The 14,798-nt window shown below is 32.8% G+C and overlaps 1 protein-coding gene across 1 annotated transcript; it reads right to left on the bottom strand.

The window, feature by feature from the left end:
* Positions 1-24: 24 nt before the first annotated feature.
* Positions 25-12,828, bottom strand: LOC119638901 (glycerol-3-phosphate acyltransferase 1, mitochondrial). The gene is made up of 7 exons (XM_038035998.1): positions 12,239-12,828; positions 6,717-6,858; positions 3,847-4,011; positions 2,912-3,766; positions 2,080-2,856; positions 571-907; positions 25-478 (listed from the first exon to the last, which is right to left on the bottom strand). The coding sequence occupies exons 1-7, from the start codon at positions 12,349-12,351 to the stop codon at positions 282-284; spliced, it is 2,586 nt and encodes an 861-aa protein (XP_037891926.1). The 5' UTR covers positions 12,352-12,828; the 3' UTR covers positions 25-281.
* Between the last annotated feature and the right edge of the window lie 1,970 nt (positions 12,829-14,798).

Genomic DNA, 14,798 nt, shown 5'->3' on the forward strand with positions numbered 1-14,798 from the left:
CTTCTTAAATTACACATAAATCTAAAAAAAAAATCCCTTAATAATTCAGTCATCTGTTGATATTAATTTCATTTTGGACTCTTTATAAATATGTAGTCTCTGTAGGACCAAGTTATTTATTATTATGGCTTTGGTATATTTTTAAGAGAAAAAGATGATGAGTATGAATGAATATTGATTGGTATATTGAATTACATGACTTAAAAATGAAAATTTAGCACACTTTGGAGATTGGAGCAAATATTTTGGTGCGTGTTTCACTTTGTAAATGTAAGAGTAACTTAAAAATAATTATTAGCGTAATAGGGCACTATGTCGGATATGCGTTGTACAATGTTCTTTAAAGAACCGCGGCACGTTTCATACAGTGTACCCAATGCCAGCAAACGTAAGCCACTCTGATTGCTAATCTCAATCACAGACCATTTTTCCAAAACTTTTAGGCAATTTTTTACCGAATCTGTTGATATGCTTTCAGCTTTAAAAAAATGTTATTTAAAAAAAAACAAAAAAAGAAGGAGAGATAATATACCTTAAGTCAAAAACTGTATTCAATTTTTATTGACTTACCATAAGGGCATTGTCGCGTTTTAACTCTTGTATTTAATTCTTTAACTACTAGTTTTATGAATTCTGATTCCAGCATAGAATTTTGGTAAAGTTTATAGAGCGATTGAGCTACACATAGATAGGCATGGCCATATGGTGCCAAGACTTCACAAAGAGCTTTTTGTTGTACTTTGGTATCCGAAATGAGGAAGAGGTCTGGTTTCTGTGGTTGTTCGACATCGAGGAAGTCATGGCCATCGTCAGACATATCGTCATACTCATTGTCTTCACCCAAATAAGCAGCCAAGCCGCGAGCTATGCGACGACTTTCCATTACGCTTTCGGGTTCGTTTTCGGTCTGAGAACAGGAGTAGAAGAACGGATAAGGTTGCAATGAAGAAATCACATTTAGCTTAAAAATAGTCCCCTAGTTATCTCTCCATCCCTTTAAATTATTTTTTAGATCAAATTTACGCAAATATATTCAATATCAAGCCGAACTCGAAAACAAGGCCCATCTTTTATTAAACCAATCAAAATCGACTATTAAAACAGTTTATGAATCCCTATCGGTCTGTCTGCTTGCCTTCCTTACGACAGGTCACAGGTTTCCATAAATTTTAATACAGTTTAATAAACTGAAAAGATGTTTCGATTTATAGTGGAACGCTAATTAAAAAGGAGTGGATCCGAAAGGATATTTACTAACGCTTCTTATAAGAATTTTTAAGAAGTCCTTATGTTCAAAAATATATTCCATTTTTGATGCTATTCGATAAAAATTAGGGAAAATTAGTATTTTTGCGTACAAGTGTATTTAGAAAATTTGAATGGGGCGGATTACTATTTTAAACTCTTATCGTATAAGGATAAAATGGATCTATTTTTTGAATACCTCCTTGTAAGATAAGCTTTGTTCGTTGACAAAGTAAACATTTGTTTATTTTATGATGAAGGCAAGTCAAGAACTGCATTAAGCGAAGTCGTTTGGAGTTGTTATTAATTAGCTCTGCTCGGCTAAAAGGCTTAATTTTGTTAAATTAATTCGCTTTGACATTAAAGAAGAGATGCATCATTAAAAAAAAAAAAATGCAAAAAAAAAAAGAGGAAGCCGTCTAAGCAAAATACAATGCAAAGTAGCCAACATGTGGGCAACACATAGGCAACGCTCCGACGTTCTCAAATATTCTCTGACAAAAAGCCTACCGCCAGAAGATTAATAAAAGTAATAAACAAAAACACTATGCGTATACCCCAGAAAGTGTATATGTACATATTCTTTGATAACTCGCGTAGAGGAATATATTAACAGTTTCTTTTTGTTCTTCACTCCTGCCTGGTGACAGTCTTCAAGAAGCCTGCAACAGATGGAAGTGCTGTTCTTTCGACACAGATGGATAACAAAATTTTGTATGTAAAACCAATGTCCTTGTTCTTTCATCGCTAATATGGCGTATAAACAAAAAGAATATAGCTACATCCACATTCCGCGTTTACTTTACTAAATACAAGATGACATCTTTTTCTTACCTGCTCTGTTTTTATTATTCCTTGCATTATTAATTCATCGATTACTGACTCCAACACCTGTACCAATGTTTGGGTAGGTTTGTATAATATATATTCGTAACGATATACTTCACAATTTTCTATAGCGGCTTCTATAAGTTTTTTACGACATATACCCGGTTCTTCAGGCATGTTAACCTGCTTCAGTAATAAATTATGAAATGTGGTCAATACAATCGATTGCAACGCGAAATGAGGTGTCAATGTGTTCGAATAATAAGCTAACTCAATCCAGCTCTCAATACCATTTGCTACATATATTAAAAGTTGATTGTTACTATCGTAACGACGTTCGACCAATTTCTCGCCCAATAAATCGGTTGCATAGTTGATGATATGTATAGATTCCCCCGAGAAACCTAAATCTTTTTTTCCCTGTAAACGCTGACGCAAATCATCTAAAGCTTTGGCCAATTCTTTGTCTGTGGCACCATTGCGATAACGCGTCAATAGCAAAAACGCTAACGCATTTGTCGACATTATTGACGTGGCAGCGGCGCAGTCGTAGACTACCTGGCGCGATATACTTTCAATGAGGCTACGATGTTCTTCACACACCACGTCTGTGCCGTACAAAGAGGAGGTAGACTGATTATGTTGCAATGTTCTTGCCGATGGTTTGTAAATCTTCATCGAGCCATCCTCTTTAGCAATTTTATTGTAAGATTGTACTAATTCTTTAATGGAATAGGGCTCATTAAAATCTATGCGCATCAGACCGTATTTTGAATTCAAAGCCTAAAAAATGTACGTCAGTAAAACTGTTTGAAGCAATCAAGTAAGGGGAACTTACTTTCCATATACCTGACATAGCTTTGCCAAATGATTCTGGTATTTTTTTTTCACCCTTTTGTTCACGCACAAAATTTCCGTCCACTAGACGCTCGTAATTAACTGAAACTGGCACCAACAATGCATCCGGTATACTGCGATCCATAAAGGCATTCACAATCACCGACAAAATGCCACCTTTAGGCATGCAGGGTTTGCCGGTCCGCGTGCGACCGCCTTCTATGAAAAATTCGACGTTGTGCCCCATCTTGAGAGCGTGTTGCAAATATAAATGCAGTACGGCACGATATATAATATCTTTTTTACCCACTATTGGATCAATCTTACGCTTGATGAAAAAAGCACCCAACCCTCTAAGAATTTCTCCGAATACTGGTATCTGTAAATTGTTACCTGCGGCAACAAGAGGGCTACGTATATCATTATTCGTTAGTATAAATGTAACCAAAATGTAATCCAAGTGGCTACGATGTAAAGGTAAAAAAATGAGAGGTATGCCAGGGGCCTTTTCGGAAGCAGTTTTTAACATTTCAATTTGTTGAGTGTGAGTTACGACTCCCGTTAAAAAACAAGGCAGCAATTTATACAACAACCATGAAGTAAAGGCCAATAAAAAATTGTTTAAAGTTGAACGCATTTCCTTTAAAATTTTTATAGCTCTACGTTCCTGACGCTGAAGTATATGTTGGTAATCGTTATGGCGATGCGGCCGATAGCTGTTTTGCCGCTCATTGAAATTAAGATCTTCATGACCAGTTGTTTCTTCACTTTGTTGCTCTTGTTCGCGTAAAATTTGTTCAGCAGCCTGTTTAATGGCTCTTTGCAATACCGGATCTTTCTGCACTAAAGATGTGACCTAAAGAACAAATAGTAAAATGAACAACCATGAAAATAAAACTATTTAATTAAGCTACTATGGACAGTATACAAACTTACTTGAGGATAATCAAACTTTTTACTTCGGAAAGATTGAGCCACATAGGGAAAATAAACGCCCCAATCTTTAAGAGAATGGAAAGGTTTACGACCGGCATGCGGTGTCAATTCTAACATGTTTTGTGTGCCGATGCCATGCGCTAAGGAATTCTCGCGCTTAGGTTCCTACAACGAAAACATAATTTTTTGTTACATCACTGCAAAAACCGTTATATACGATGTATATGCATAGGCAAAAACTCAATCTAATGTGACAGCAGATTTTGCGCCGTTACATTACTTAATAGGCTGCCGTATATGCACACACCTCAAACCAACCACGAGTTGGTATAATTTTTTCTTCCATTGAGTTGTTATTCGTTAAAGAGTTATTTTTCCACCTTCCACCTATTAAAAAAAGCTTCCAATCTTAATTTGTTTTTACACTCAAAAAATACTAAGTCTTACTTTTCTCTGGGCTAAAACTCAATTAGAAAAATTTGCAAAAATTAATTCACTTGAAAAAAAAGGAAGCAAGCGTATAAAATTTCCGCACTAAAAAAAATAAACAATCAGGGTATTGCCAGCAATAAATACGCCAGAGAAGCTAATTGTACAAGTTCTTGCAATCAGAAAACCGGTTACCAAGGCATAAAAAGACTTAAACGATAATTAAATGTGGTGTTAAAAATTAAGTTCACACATAATATAAAAAAAAAATCCCAGCACCAGTAAGGATAGAGTTGGTTTTTTCTTTGGCAACACTGCTGATATAAATTCTTCAAAGTATCGCTGCAAGTGTGGGTAGTCTAATTGCCCCCGATAATACGTTAACGTTATTTTGTATCAAGAGTATTTTTGGGCTTCCTCTGAGGGCTCAATATTTTTAAGAATGCAAATATTATTCAATTAATTAAAATTTTAAAAGTAATGTATGTAAATAATTAATAGGTTAAGGCCACTAAACTGCAACTATTGAATATTGCGTATTACTTACTATTTTTAACTGATAAAGAAAGAATTTATTAGATTTATCGTTGGAGAAGTTATGGTGTACACACATGATATTCTACAACCTGTACATATACTTTATTAACATAAATGTGGTATAATAATAGTTAAAAATAATCAATTCGTCTTTTAAAAATGATCAGTTCAGATCATTTAAATGCTTTTTTGTCGCAACACAAGCAACGTTTATTAAAAAACGTGATTTATTCGATTTAAAATTTTCTGTAGAATGGCAAATGACCTTTCCAATAACGCCTACAATGGTAAAAAAATTCATGCAAGTGCAGAGCATCTTAGGAATCTAATCGGTGTTGGATTATTTTTGTGATCCCTAATGAAGAAATACTGGAGGATATAATCGAAGGTATTTATTTGCTCGGGTAAAACTAATGTTACCAAAAGCAATGTACAACGCCTCTTTGCGGCGTTACACATTATTATAAATTCGATGGATTACTAATGTATTTTGCGAGTTTTTGCAAAACCGTCTACTTCCTTTGAATTGGTTAGGTATTTGTATAGATTTTGTATATATTCCTATGCTTTTGCTACTATTGCTGTGGTCACAAATCCAATAGAATTGCGATTAAAAACTAAACCTTCGTACTGAATTAGTCTATGTAATGTTCACAATAATCGTGAAACATTTTAATTAAAAACATTTACAAGTATTTATTTTGCTATTAAATACCAAAAGGCCTGAAAAATTAAGCAATCAAAAATTTTGATAGAAAGATAGTGCTTGTCTAGTGCTCAACAAAGCCCTTTGCCATTTTGAACATATGCTTGGGAGTGATAATGAAATCTTGGCTATTGATTTAAAACGAATATAATTTTCTTGCTTCTTTTCATCATCACTTATACTGACTTGACGGATCTTGTGGTTAAACATCGTCCAGGTGTAACACTGTCTTTTGTACAAACTGTTAACAAGTATTTCAAACACTACTAGTCAAATATCTGATAAAGATCTAGGTGGCGAAAGCTGTTAGCGGAACGGATCTGAATTCCAAAGCGAGGAAAAACGGGTGTTCTGGTGCTGCATAACTTGGGATTTTCAAACGATGCGAACCTTTTGTTCGCCCATTGCTTTTTCATTAGCGCTCTTAAAAAAGGAATTTACTTCATGTCATTTAAAGCATATTAGAATATTATATTCACATTAGGCTTAAATATCTTAAGCATCTAATACTACTTAATAAAAATGTAATAAAGTTCACTACTTCGTCTCTTCTCAATACCAAAGTACATATATAAATCAATCGCAAGAAGGTCGGGGTGTATTCATTTTTTGAAAACGTTCGCAGCAATAAAAGCGAAATCATAGAGACCTTATAAGGTGCTCATCTTCGTTAGTAACAAAATTTCGACTCGACGTAAACATGTCCGTCTATCCTTCTTTGTATCTCTTGGCCACAAGCTGAACTGTTCTCAATAAAATGAAACTACTAAGACTAATATATAAAAGTAAACATTTTTGAAAAGAACTTTGTAGTCAGAAATGGGAACTGTAACAAGGAGATATGTAATCGGAAAAGTCTTCGTTGTATTGATCGATCTTATGCGCACTACACAAAAAAGAAGGAAAAAAATAATCTTTTGAAATTTTTTGTAAGAACGACATATGCAAACGATGAGATTAAAATAATTAATAAATTAAAACAAAAAACAAAAAACACGTGCTTATGCATATTTTTTTTTTCCTTTTGACTCTACAAATCCACTTTGTTGATAAGAGAGTTTGAAATGCATGATTTCATTTAGGAGACAATTTCATAATATTTAGTAAAAATTATTGAAATGAAACACATATTAATTGAATATTTGCATAGACATAGATAGATGTGCATAAGTGTAATGCATATGTAGGTTATATTTACCTTTTTGGTTGTAGTTATTGTTGTTGTTGCTGTTGATGTTATTAGAGGTTTATTATGTGCCTTTTGTAATCCGAACAATGTCGACCGATAATTGATATTCAAATTGAGATTTGGAAATAGGCCAGCGATGATGGCAAGTGTTCTGAAAATAATTAAAAAAACAAAAAAAAAAAAAAAACAATAATAATAAATGGAATCAAAATAAAAATGAATTGCCAATTTTGAAAACATTTAAACAAAAGGGGGTTGTTTCCACCTTGGAGCCCACTATCTCTAGTAAATGTATAAAAAAACAGAGCGTTCTTGATTTTTTTTCTTTCTATACTTTGTATTGAACGTCGCGATAGTCCAAGCAATTAGTAGCTCTATATATTTTTATAGTTTCGTTTTTCAACAAGCGATATTGTTGTATGTATATAAAAAATATTTTCCATTTCCTCTATCTTTTCCTATGCCAGGCTTACAACTGGTCAAATATATTTAAAAAAAGAAACGAAGATTGTTGTCTGGGTAGACCATTAAATACACTATGGCACATCGCCTAATAGCATTCTTCAATTTTTCGTTTGTATGCGCACTCACGTAAAGTTATTTTATTTATCGGAGCTATCAACCCATCAATCCAAAACTTATCGCGTTGCGAATTTAGCAGATTTGAGTTTCTTGTCAAGAATCTCGTTATTCTTCACCTACTTCTAAGCATTGGATTATGTTGTCATATTTTCGTAGAGCCGTTGCGCGGACTCCAAAAAATAGAACTATTTGGATCAGATTTAGCATGGTAAGTTTTTGTATCACATTCCTATCAAGAGTCAATTTTCATTATAAAATATTAATAAGCAAAAGAATTATAATCGGCCGTGTCCGAATCCTTTACAAACATCGGCTTTTTCTTAAAGGAGGCACGGAAACAATAAAGTGTTTTTTTGCTTTATAACATTAAATGGGCGTGATCAATTTTTTTCATCTTTCAAGCGTTATGGGATAATCTGAATACAAGCGTTTTCAGTTTACGTTGTAGTGTGGGCTTGTTCTTTGAGTGATCGCGCTCGCTTTCAATAATAAACAGCTTATAAGAATTTCCATGCATTTTGAAGCCGACATCCTAATTCTTGCGACGAAGTGACATTATGCAAAAGGCCATACTTAAATTAGGATCTGATACTAATTAAGAGTGAATGGACTTGTTAGGGCCTTGATATTTTCCGGCAGCAGATACAGAAATAAGACATTTTTGTCACACAAAGGTTTAATTATCGTAGGAATGTTTATATGGGAGAGATCTAAACCGCTCCTAATATCCTGCGCATAGATCGTCATCGTTTTATATCAACATTTTTTTTTTTGCTGCCAAATTGTAATTGTGTTGCATCGCTGGTAACTAAGGGACGTAATAAGTTTGTGTGATTGTAGGCAACAGCCAGGAGAACGTGAGATATACTCAGCTGAAACAACTTTTACAAATTAATGTGTTATATGGAGAAGGGTTTGGAATATGGTCTGACAGAATCCACTGCCAAAAGGCCTCGCATTTGGGTCAAAAGCCTGTTAGTGCACCAAATTTCATCAAACTATTTCAGCAACTGTAGCCTGCAGGTGGACAAGCTTATGTCGATTCAGATAATGATTCGGAATCGATCGGTATAATAAAGAAGATCCTTAATGGTGTTGCACATGTCTATTTAACTTGATACACTTCTATCACAACTGGCATACGGTGTAGAATTTGAAATATGGAAATGTTTTAATACTTCAATTACTTTTATTGACTAATAGTCTAAATTTAATCTAAAATGTGTAATTTATTGCTACGAATTGTTTACAATGCACTTTTCGTTTTCTATTGTAGTCTTTGGTCTTTGCACTCTAGCTAAAGGTTTGCTCATAATTCCGCATAGAGGGGGAGTGCATTTCTTTTTTACTTTCACTAACATGTTCACTTGATCTTTAATTACTATCATTATATGACGCGCAATAAAATTAATTTGATAAAATGTAAATAGTAAACGATTTTCTATTGACTAACTAATATTAATGTATTTATAAATTTTGTAATAACTATACTAAAAATATATAGAAAAGCCATTGGGGAACACTTTGTGACACTATTTCAGCTTAAGGTTAATCTTTCGGTTAAAGTGCGAAAGTGAGCAGAGTGATAAGGGGAAAGTAAGGGGAAATACAAACTATGGGCCTTCGTTTGTAACATCAAGGATTATTTAGTAAACAGCGAGTGAGAGAAGTATACCCTCTTGATTATCTATGTTCGCCCGCAAAAATAGGAAATCAATGTTCAATCTTAGCTTACAAGTGTACAAGTAATGGCCGCTATAGATCGCAATAGAAAACGTTCTATAGCAATGGAAACTCGATTAACCTGGAAAATGTTAATCTAAAATTCGCTAAAATCGTTCAGGATCGCTGAGGATGTGTGTTTTAATCAATTTGGCCCATTCGCAATACGAACATGCAGGCTAGCCAAATCTGAAGGCAAGACGTCTTTTCTTTACGATCAAAAAAAAAAAAAAATATTTATCGCAGACATTGCATAAATCAATTGAGAATTTCAAAAATATATGTATAAATGCTGCGCTTCCTGAATCGATTAATTTTCTGAACTTTTTAAATATTAATCTAAAACCGCTTAATTGGAAAATAATTAACTAAAGAAAATTAAATAAAGTAACAAAAAATAAATTTGTTTAATAATAAGCATGAACAGTTACAATTGTCAAAACTTTTTTTTTTTGACCATTAAATCATAATTTTTTTTCGTCGAAGTCAACTTATGATGCTCCAATGTATTATAAATCATAATTAAAATATAATCATATAATAAAAACGCACTTTCCTCTACCTTTGATTTTATTAAGTTACTCGATAAGTAAGGCATTTATGTACTTTACATTGTGTTCGAAGTCTTCTCCTCTTCTAGGCATTTGCAAATTCTTTAACAAAACTTCCCTCGGAACTGGGATATACGCAAAGATGCAAACAAAAAACGGAAAACGTTAACTGTTACTGTTAACAGAGCAAGAATTCATATTAATTTCTTATGAAATTTAAATTCTCGTTACATGTTAACTATTAAAGATTTCCTTATGTTGCGCTTCATACCGTTATACATTGCGCACAATTTGTTTATGCAATTTATTTTGCAATAACGTTTGTAACGATTCTATTTTTCATTTACATCCGAAATACATTATCTTTCAATCTTGGTCAGTTAGATTCGTTTAAAAGATTACATAGACGTAGACGACGGATATCACATTACTTGATAACATTTTTGACAAATTCTTAATTTTTAATGTCAAATTTCCTCGATTTCCTCGAAATCTTAGCTTTTGCTTTTAAATATTGCTAACGGATCTATTTAACTCAAAAAGTCGGCCAAGCCCGCAAAATCGCTAAAGTGCAATAGATATATCAATCAAACTAAAGAAATATACATATACATTCACATATTTTTTGCATGTACGTTTATAATATATATATCAGATCATGGTAACTGCAATCAATAAACACTATTCAAATGATGTATATGGTAATATATCGTATATGTAATAACGACAACAAATTACACATACGTAATAATACAATATATGTGTATTATGTATTTGTTTACCTTACGTCTACGTATATGCAGATTTATATATGTTTGTAGAATAAGTCAAGAAAAAAAGTTCGTAGCGTGTTGTCCAACAAATGGCTATCGCGTATAGCCAGAGTAACTCTATCAGGCGACACTCTAGCGTATGTGAAAGCCACAACAGCCCAAAGGTAGTTAAGAAAAAAGCATTGTAGAATTTATTAATTTAATTGAAAAAAATTGTGTTTTAAAAACGAGGCGAAGACCTGAACAGTTTGTGTTATATTATGTAATAAGTCTCCAATAAAAGTGTTAACTCTAAGGCTTGTCGAAGAAGTCCGGTGTGTTAATGATGAAAATGCTTAATTCGAATTAGCAGCCTTCAAATAGGTTGTTTGTTTCCACTGGAGAATAGCAGCGTAACCACTAGGTCCCATCCTTTGCCCAACCTTTGGCAAGCGCCATGATACATTTTATCATATGACAATGAACACAAAAATAAGATCCTTATTTGGAATACCGCATGAATTAATTGTGATCGATTTAATAGATTGGAATTCCGTCCGCTAATTTGCAAGGAAAACGAATTGTTTTTAACGAGACTGATAGGGCATTATAAAGAGAGCGAGTCACTTACGACAATAATGTGCGAAGAAAGAGCTTGATTGAGATAACGCGGTCAACTTTAATTAATTGGATGAAGAGGATTTCATTAATAGAATCAACAAGATTACATTTGTCGTCTTCCATGACAGAGCAAAAATTAAGAGATGTTGCCTGGCGAATTATGATGCCGTCTTAACGCTATGCAGCTAACTTAAAAAATAGACCTTAGGCCACGTTTAGTGCCCAAAAACTCTTTAAAGAAATCCTATAGCAAGGGTAAAACAATTCTGTCAAGAAGTAGCAAAATGTCTTCAGCTAATTTATTTGGTCGAATATTTATAAAATAACAAGTCGTATATATATATATATATATATATATATACATATATTTGATTTGATTTTGGTAAGGGCAGGAGCTTCTTCCTTGACGGTACGGGTAAATATATGTATTTTTATGTATTTTTATGTACGCGTACATATGTATAATTATTAAAAATAATCAAATATATTATATAATTATCATAATTCCCTGCGTCTCTTGTCACGTTCCTATACAAGCTTGCGATGAAAACAAAAAAAAAATACGATCCAAGGCAAAAAAACTTGGTTTTCGCTCTTCTTTAATTCGAATAGCATTTATTAGTTTTAATTACAATGATTATGATTCACTCATTCACTATTCACAAGAAAACAAAATAAACATTATCTCGATTTTTCGGTTTCTGTCTTATCCCAGGTATCCATCTTTATTAGTTATGCTCACTTATTTTAATAAAACGAAATCGACTTGTTATCATTATCATTTTCCATCATTATTTCATATTATTTCTTATTCCTTATAGAGTCTTATAGAAATAGCAATCTGAGGTAACCAGAAATCGACGTCAGCCAGTTATAATTTCTTCCTATATTTGCCTACACACTCTAATGCTACAAACACTGTGTGCATGTGTAAAGAAATTAATATTCACTATAGATGTGAATGTATATGTGAATGTAAATTTTTGTACATACATAACACGTACATACGTAACTAAGAAAGAAATAAGAATAGAGGGCAGTGGACTCTTATATAAAAAAAAAAAGAAAAAGCAATCAATCCATTAAATCAAAAACGACCCTGTTACGAACGTAAAGTTAGATACGTTAAATATATAAGTTAAATATTATTGCTGCTGGTTTGCTTAATACTTAAAAATTACTATATGGAGTATACTAACGTATATACATAATCATCAAGATACATGAATTGAGTAGCGATAGTAAATTAAAATCCTATGCGTATATACAGAGTGGCGTAGTTTTTTTGTTTTGGTTTATTTACCTGGTTTTCGCATATATGTAATAGAGAATGAACGCAACAGAGGCCGCTTCAATAAAGCCCAGCAGAGAAAACTCCACGGGTCCCTGTAGAAAACTCATCAACGTTGCTAACATGATGTCTGTAATAGATGGATGACGAGGATGATTGCTAGCAAAGCAATACGGAATGTATTTTGTGTCTTTATACTATTTTCCAATGAGTTTTGATTCGAATTTACTCTTGATGGCTTGGGTGCTGCTATATTGAGCACTATTGAGAAGGTTAAGGTCAAATTATCCAATTGATAACCAAACTAAATTAATGCCGGTTAGTAGCAAAACCACTTTAGCTAATTTACTATGTCCATGAGCTGCTTGCTTGCAGCTTGTGTATATTGTTGTTTTCGCTTTTCGTTGTTATCATGAAATCTTTGTTGCCATTTACATCAGCAAATATAAAAAAATAAATAAATAAATAAAAAAAAAGTAAAAACCGGCCGTCATATGATTTTTCCCACTCTCACTCTACGCTTCTTTCTCACTCATTTCAATTGGTTAATAATCACATGAAAAAATCGTACGACTTTTCAATTTTTAATTCAAGAATTTTCTTGTCTGTCAAGTGCACTTACACTCGTCTGTGCATGCCCACAACTGTAAAACGGTTCATTTGATACACACTCTCTTGTCGACTAATTGATTTATGCAGTTTAAAATGAACCCTGTTCTCATAAATGCTTTTACTATTTGTCTTTTAGGTTATTGTTTTTGTTTTGATTTGCGCTTTTAACACAAAAACAAAAAACAAAAAAAAAACAAAGGAAAATTTTTGACAATTGGCTAGTTCTCGATTCCCAAAAAAAAAAAAAAAAAAAAAACACTTATTTTAATAGCAATTAAATGCCTACACATGCATTAATAGCGCTTTTTCCTTTTGTTTCTGTTTCCGCTTTTTTTTTAACGTCCGCGAGGCTTTGCTTGCAATTTGATTAGGCGGTGGGCAATATTTCAATATTTCTGAAATGTATATTAAAATCGTATAAATATGAAATGCCTGTCATGACATGTCAGTAAGACACGATTGATGCGAAATTTTGCATTATTTCTAAACTAAATTCTCTTCTTTCTTGTTATATGTCACTTTTCGCTATTTTATGGTATTATATTTCTTTAGGTACTTTCTGTTTTCACGTTACAAAAAAAAAAAAATAGACATTAAAAAAAATTTTTTTTTAACACACTTTTATTGCTGATTGAATTTCTATATGTTTTCTTCGTTTTTCTTTTATTGCAAACCCGCCTCTGCACAGCAGTAGCAACCAAGACTGAATGCTTCAATTACATTAACGACACTTGTTTATTAATTAATTTTCAATCACAGCCGCACTTTCTAGACACAACATAGGCAGCGGCGAACTGTTATCCCTTTTACTTTCTTCTTCAATTAGGTCAGTGTAAATGTGTGCAAATTTGATTTGAAAAACAATGCTCCCCATTCACATTTAATACGAGGATGTAAAAAATGAGAACAAAAATGCAATAACAATTTTGATCATGAGTAGATGAGCATCAGTCAGAAAGAATGAGAAAGGAACAATGGTTTTTGCAACATATGTGGCCCGAGGTAAACAAACTGTAAACAAATAAAATATGTAAATGGAAGGAAAATTAGGCATGTCAAAGTAAACATAATTTCTCGGTCAATGCAATTATTCGTTGAAAATATCCTATACATTCGATGTGTACGTTCTAAAAACTTATTCACATTATTTTCTACATAAGCGAATAAAAATGTTAGGTACAGGAGAGAAAAACTCTAGTAAATATATTAAACACAACTTCATTTCATTTTCTGCACATCTTCCACCTACGCAAGTAAAGGAATTTTTTTATAAAATTTGCCTCGGTTACGAAACTTTCTTATTTAAGCAAAGATATAGCATACAACAATATAATTAAAACTTAGATATTTTGTATATATATCGATATCAATCCAATCAATGTGCACAGCGTTGTATCAGTGAAACTGTGTTAAACGCGGAGCCCCTGAATAGTATACAAGACGAATCGGTATTGTCGAGCTAATTATTTTTCAAATCTTTTCCATCACACCGAACTCCTATACCACTACTTTCAATTAAAAGGTCATTACATTAGCTGATTTAGGCATATTTAGTAGTTAAGTGTTACCAAAAATACGATAAACTAGCATACCCCGTTCAGCGACGTAAATGGCGCTGAAAGAGAGCAAAATGCCTCACAATAACAATTTTGTATATGATATCGTATAGAGAGAGAGAGTGGGAGAAAATTTTAATTTGATGTTTTACATTTTTTACTCTAAATTTGGACAATTCCCTATATATTTTGAACAAAAATATTATTGTAATGTAAACAAACGAAATAAAACTTCGATTGAACTCAATATTCGTTATTTCGGAATCTATGCTAAAAGTGTTTGTAACATTATAAAATGCGGATAATTAAATGACCAATGCTCGAAGACTATAAGAACTTGTGTAGAATAAAGAATGTAATCTTAAATTCTTCCTTCTTCACTTTCCTTGTGCTCAATTTTAAAA

The sequence above is a fragment of the Glossina fuscipes genome, unplaced genomic scaffold (assembly GCF_014805625.2).
Source record: "Glossina fuscipes isolate IAEA_lab_2018 unplaced genomic scaffold, Yale_Gfus_2 110, whole genome shotgun sequence".
Taxonomy (NCBI): Eukaryota; Metazoa; Arthropoda; class Insecta; order Diptera; family Glossinidae; genus Glossina; species Glossina fuscipes.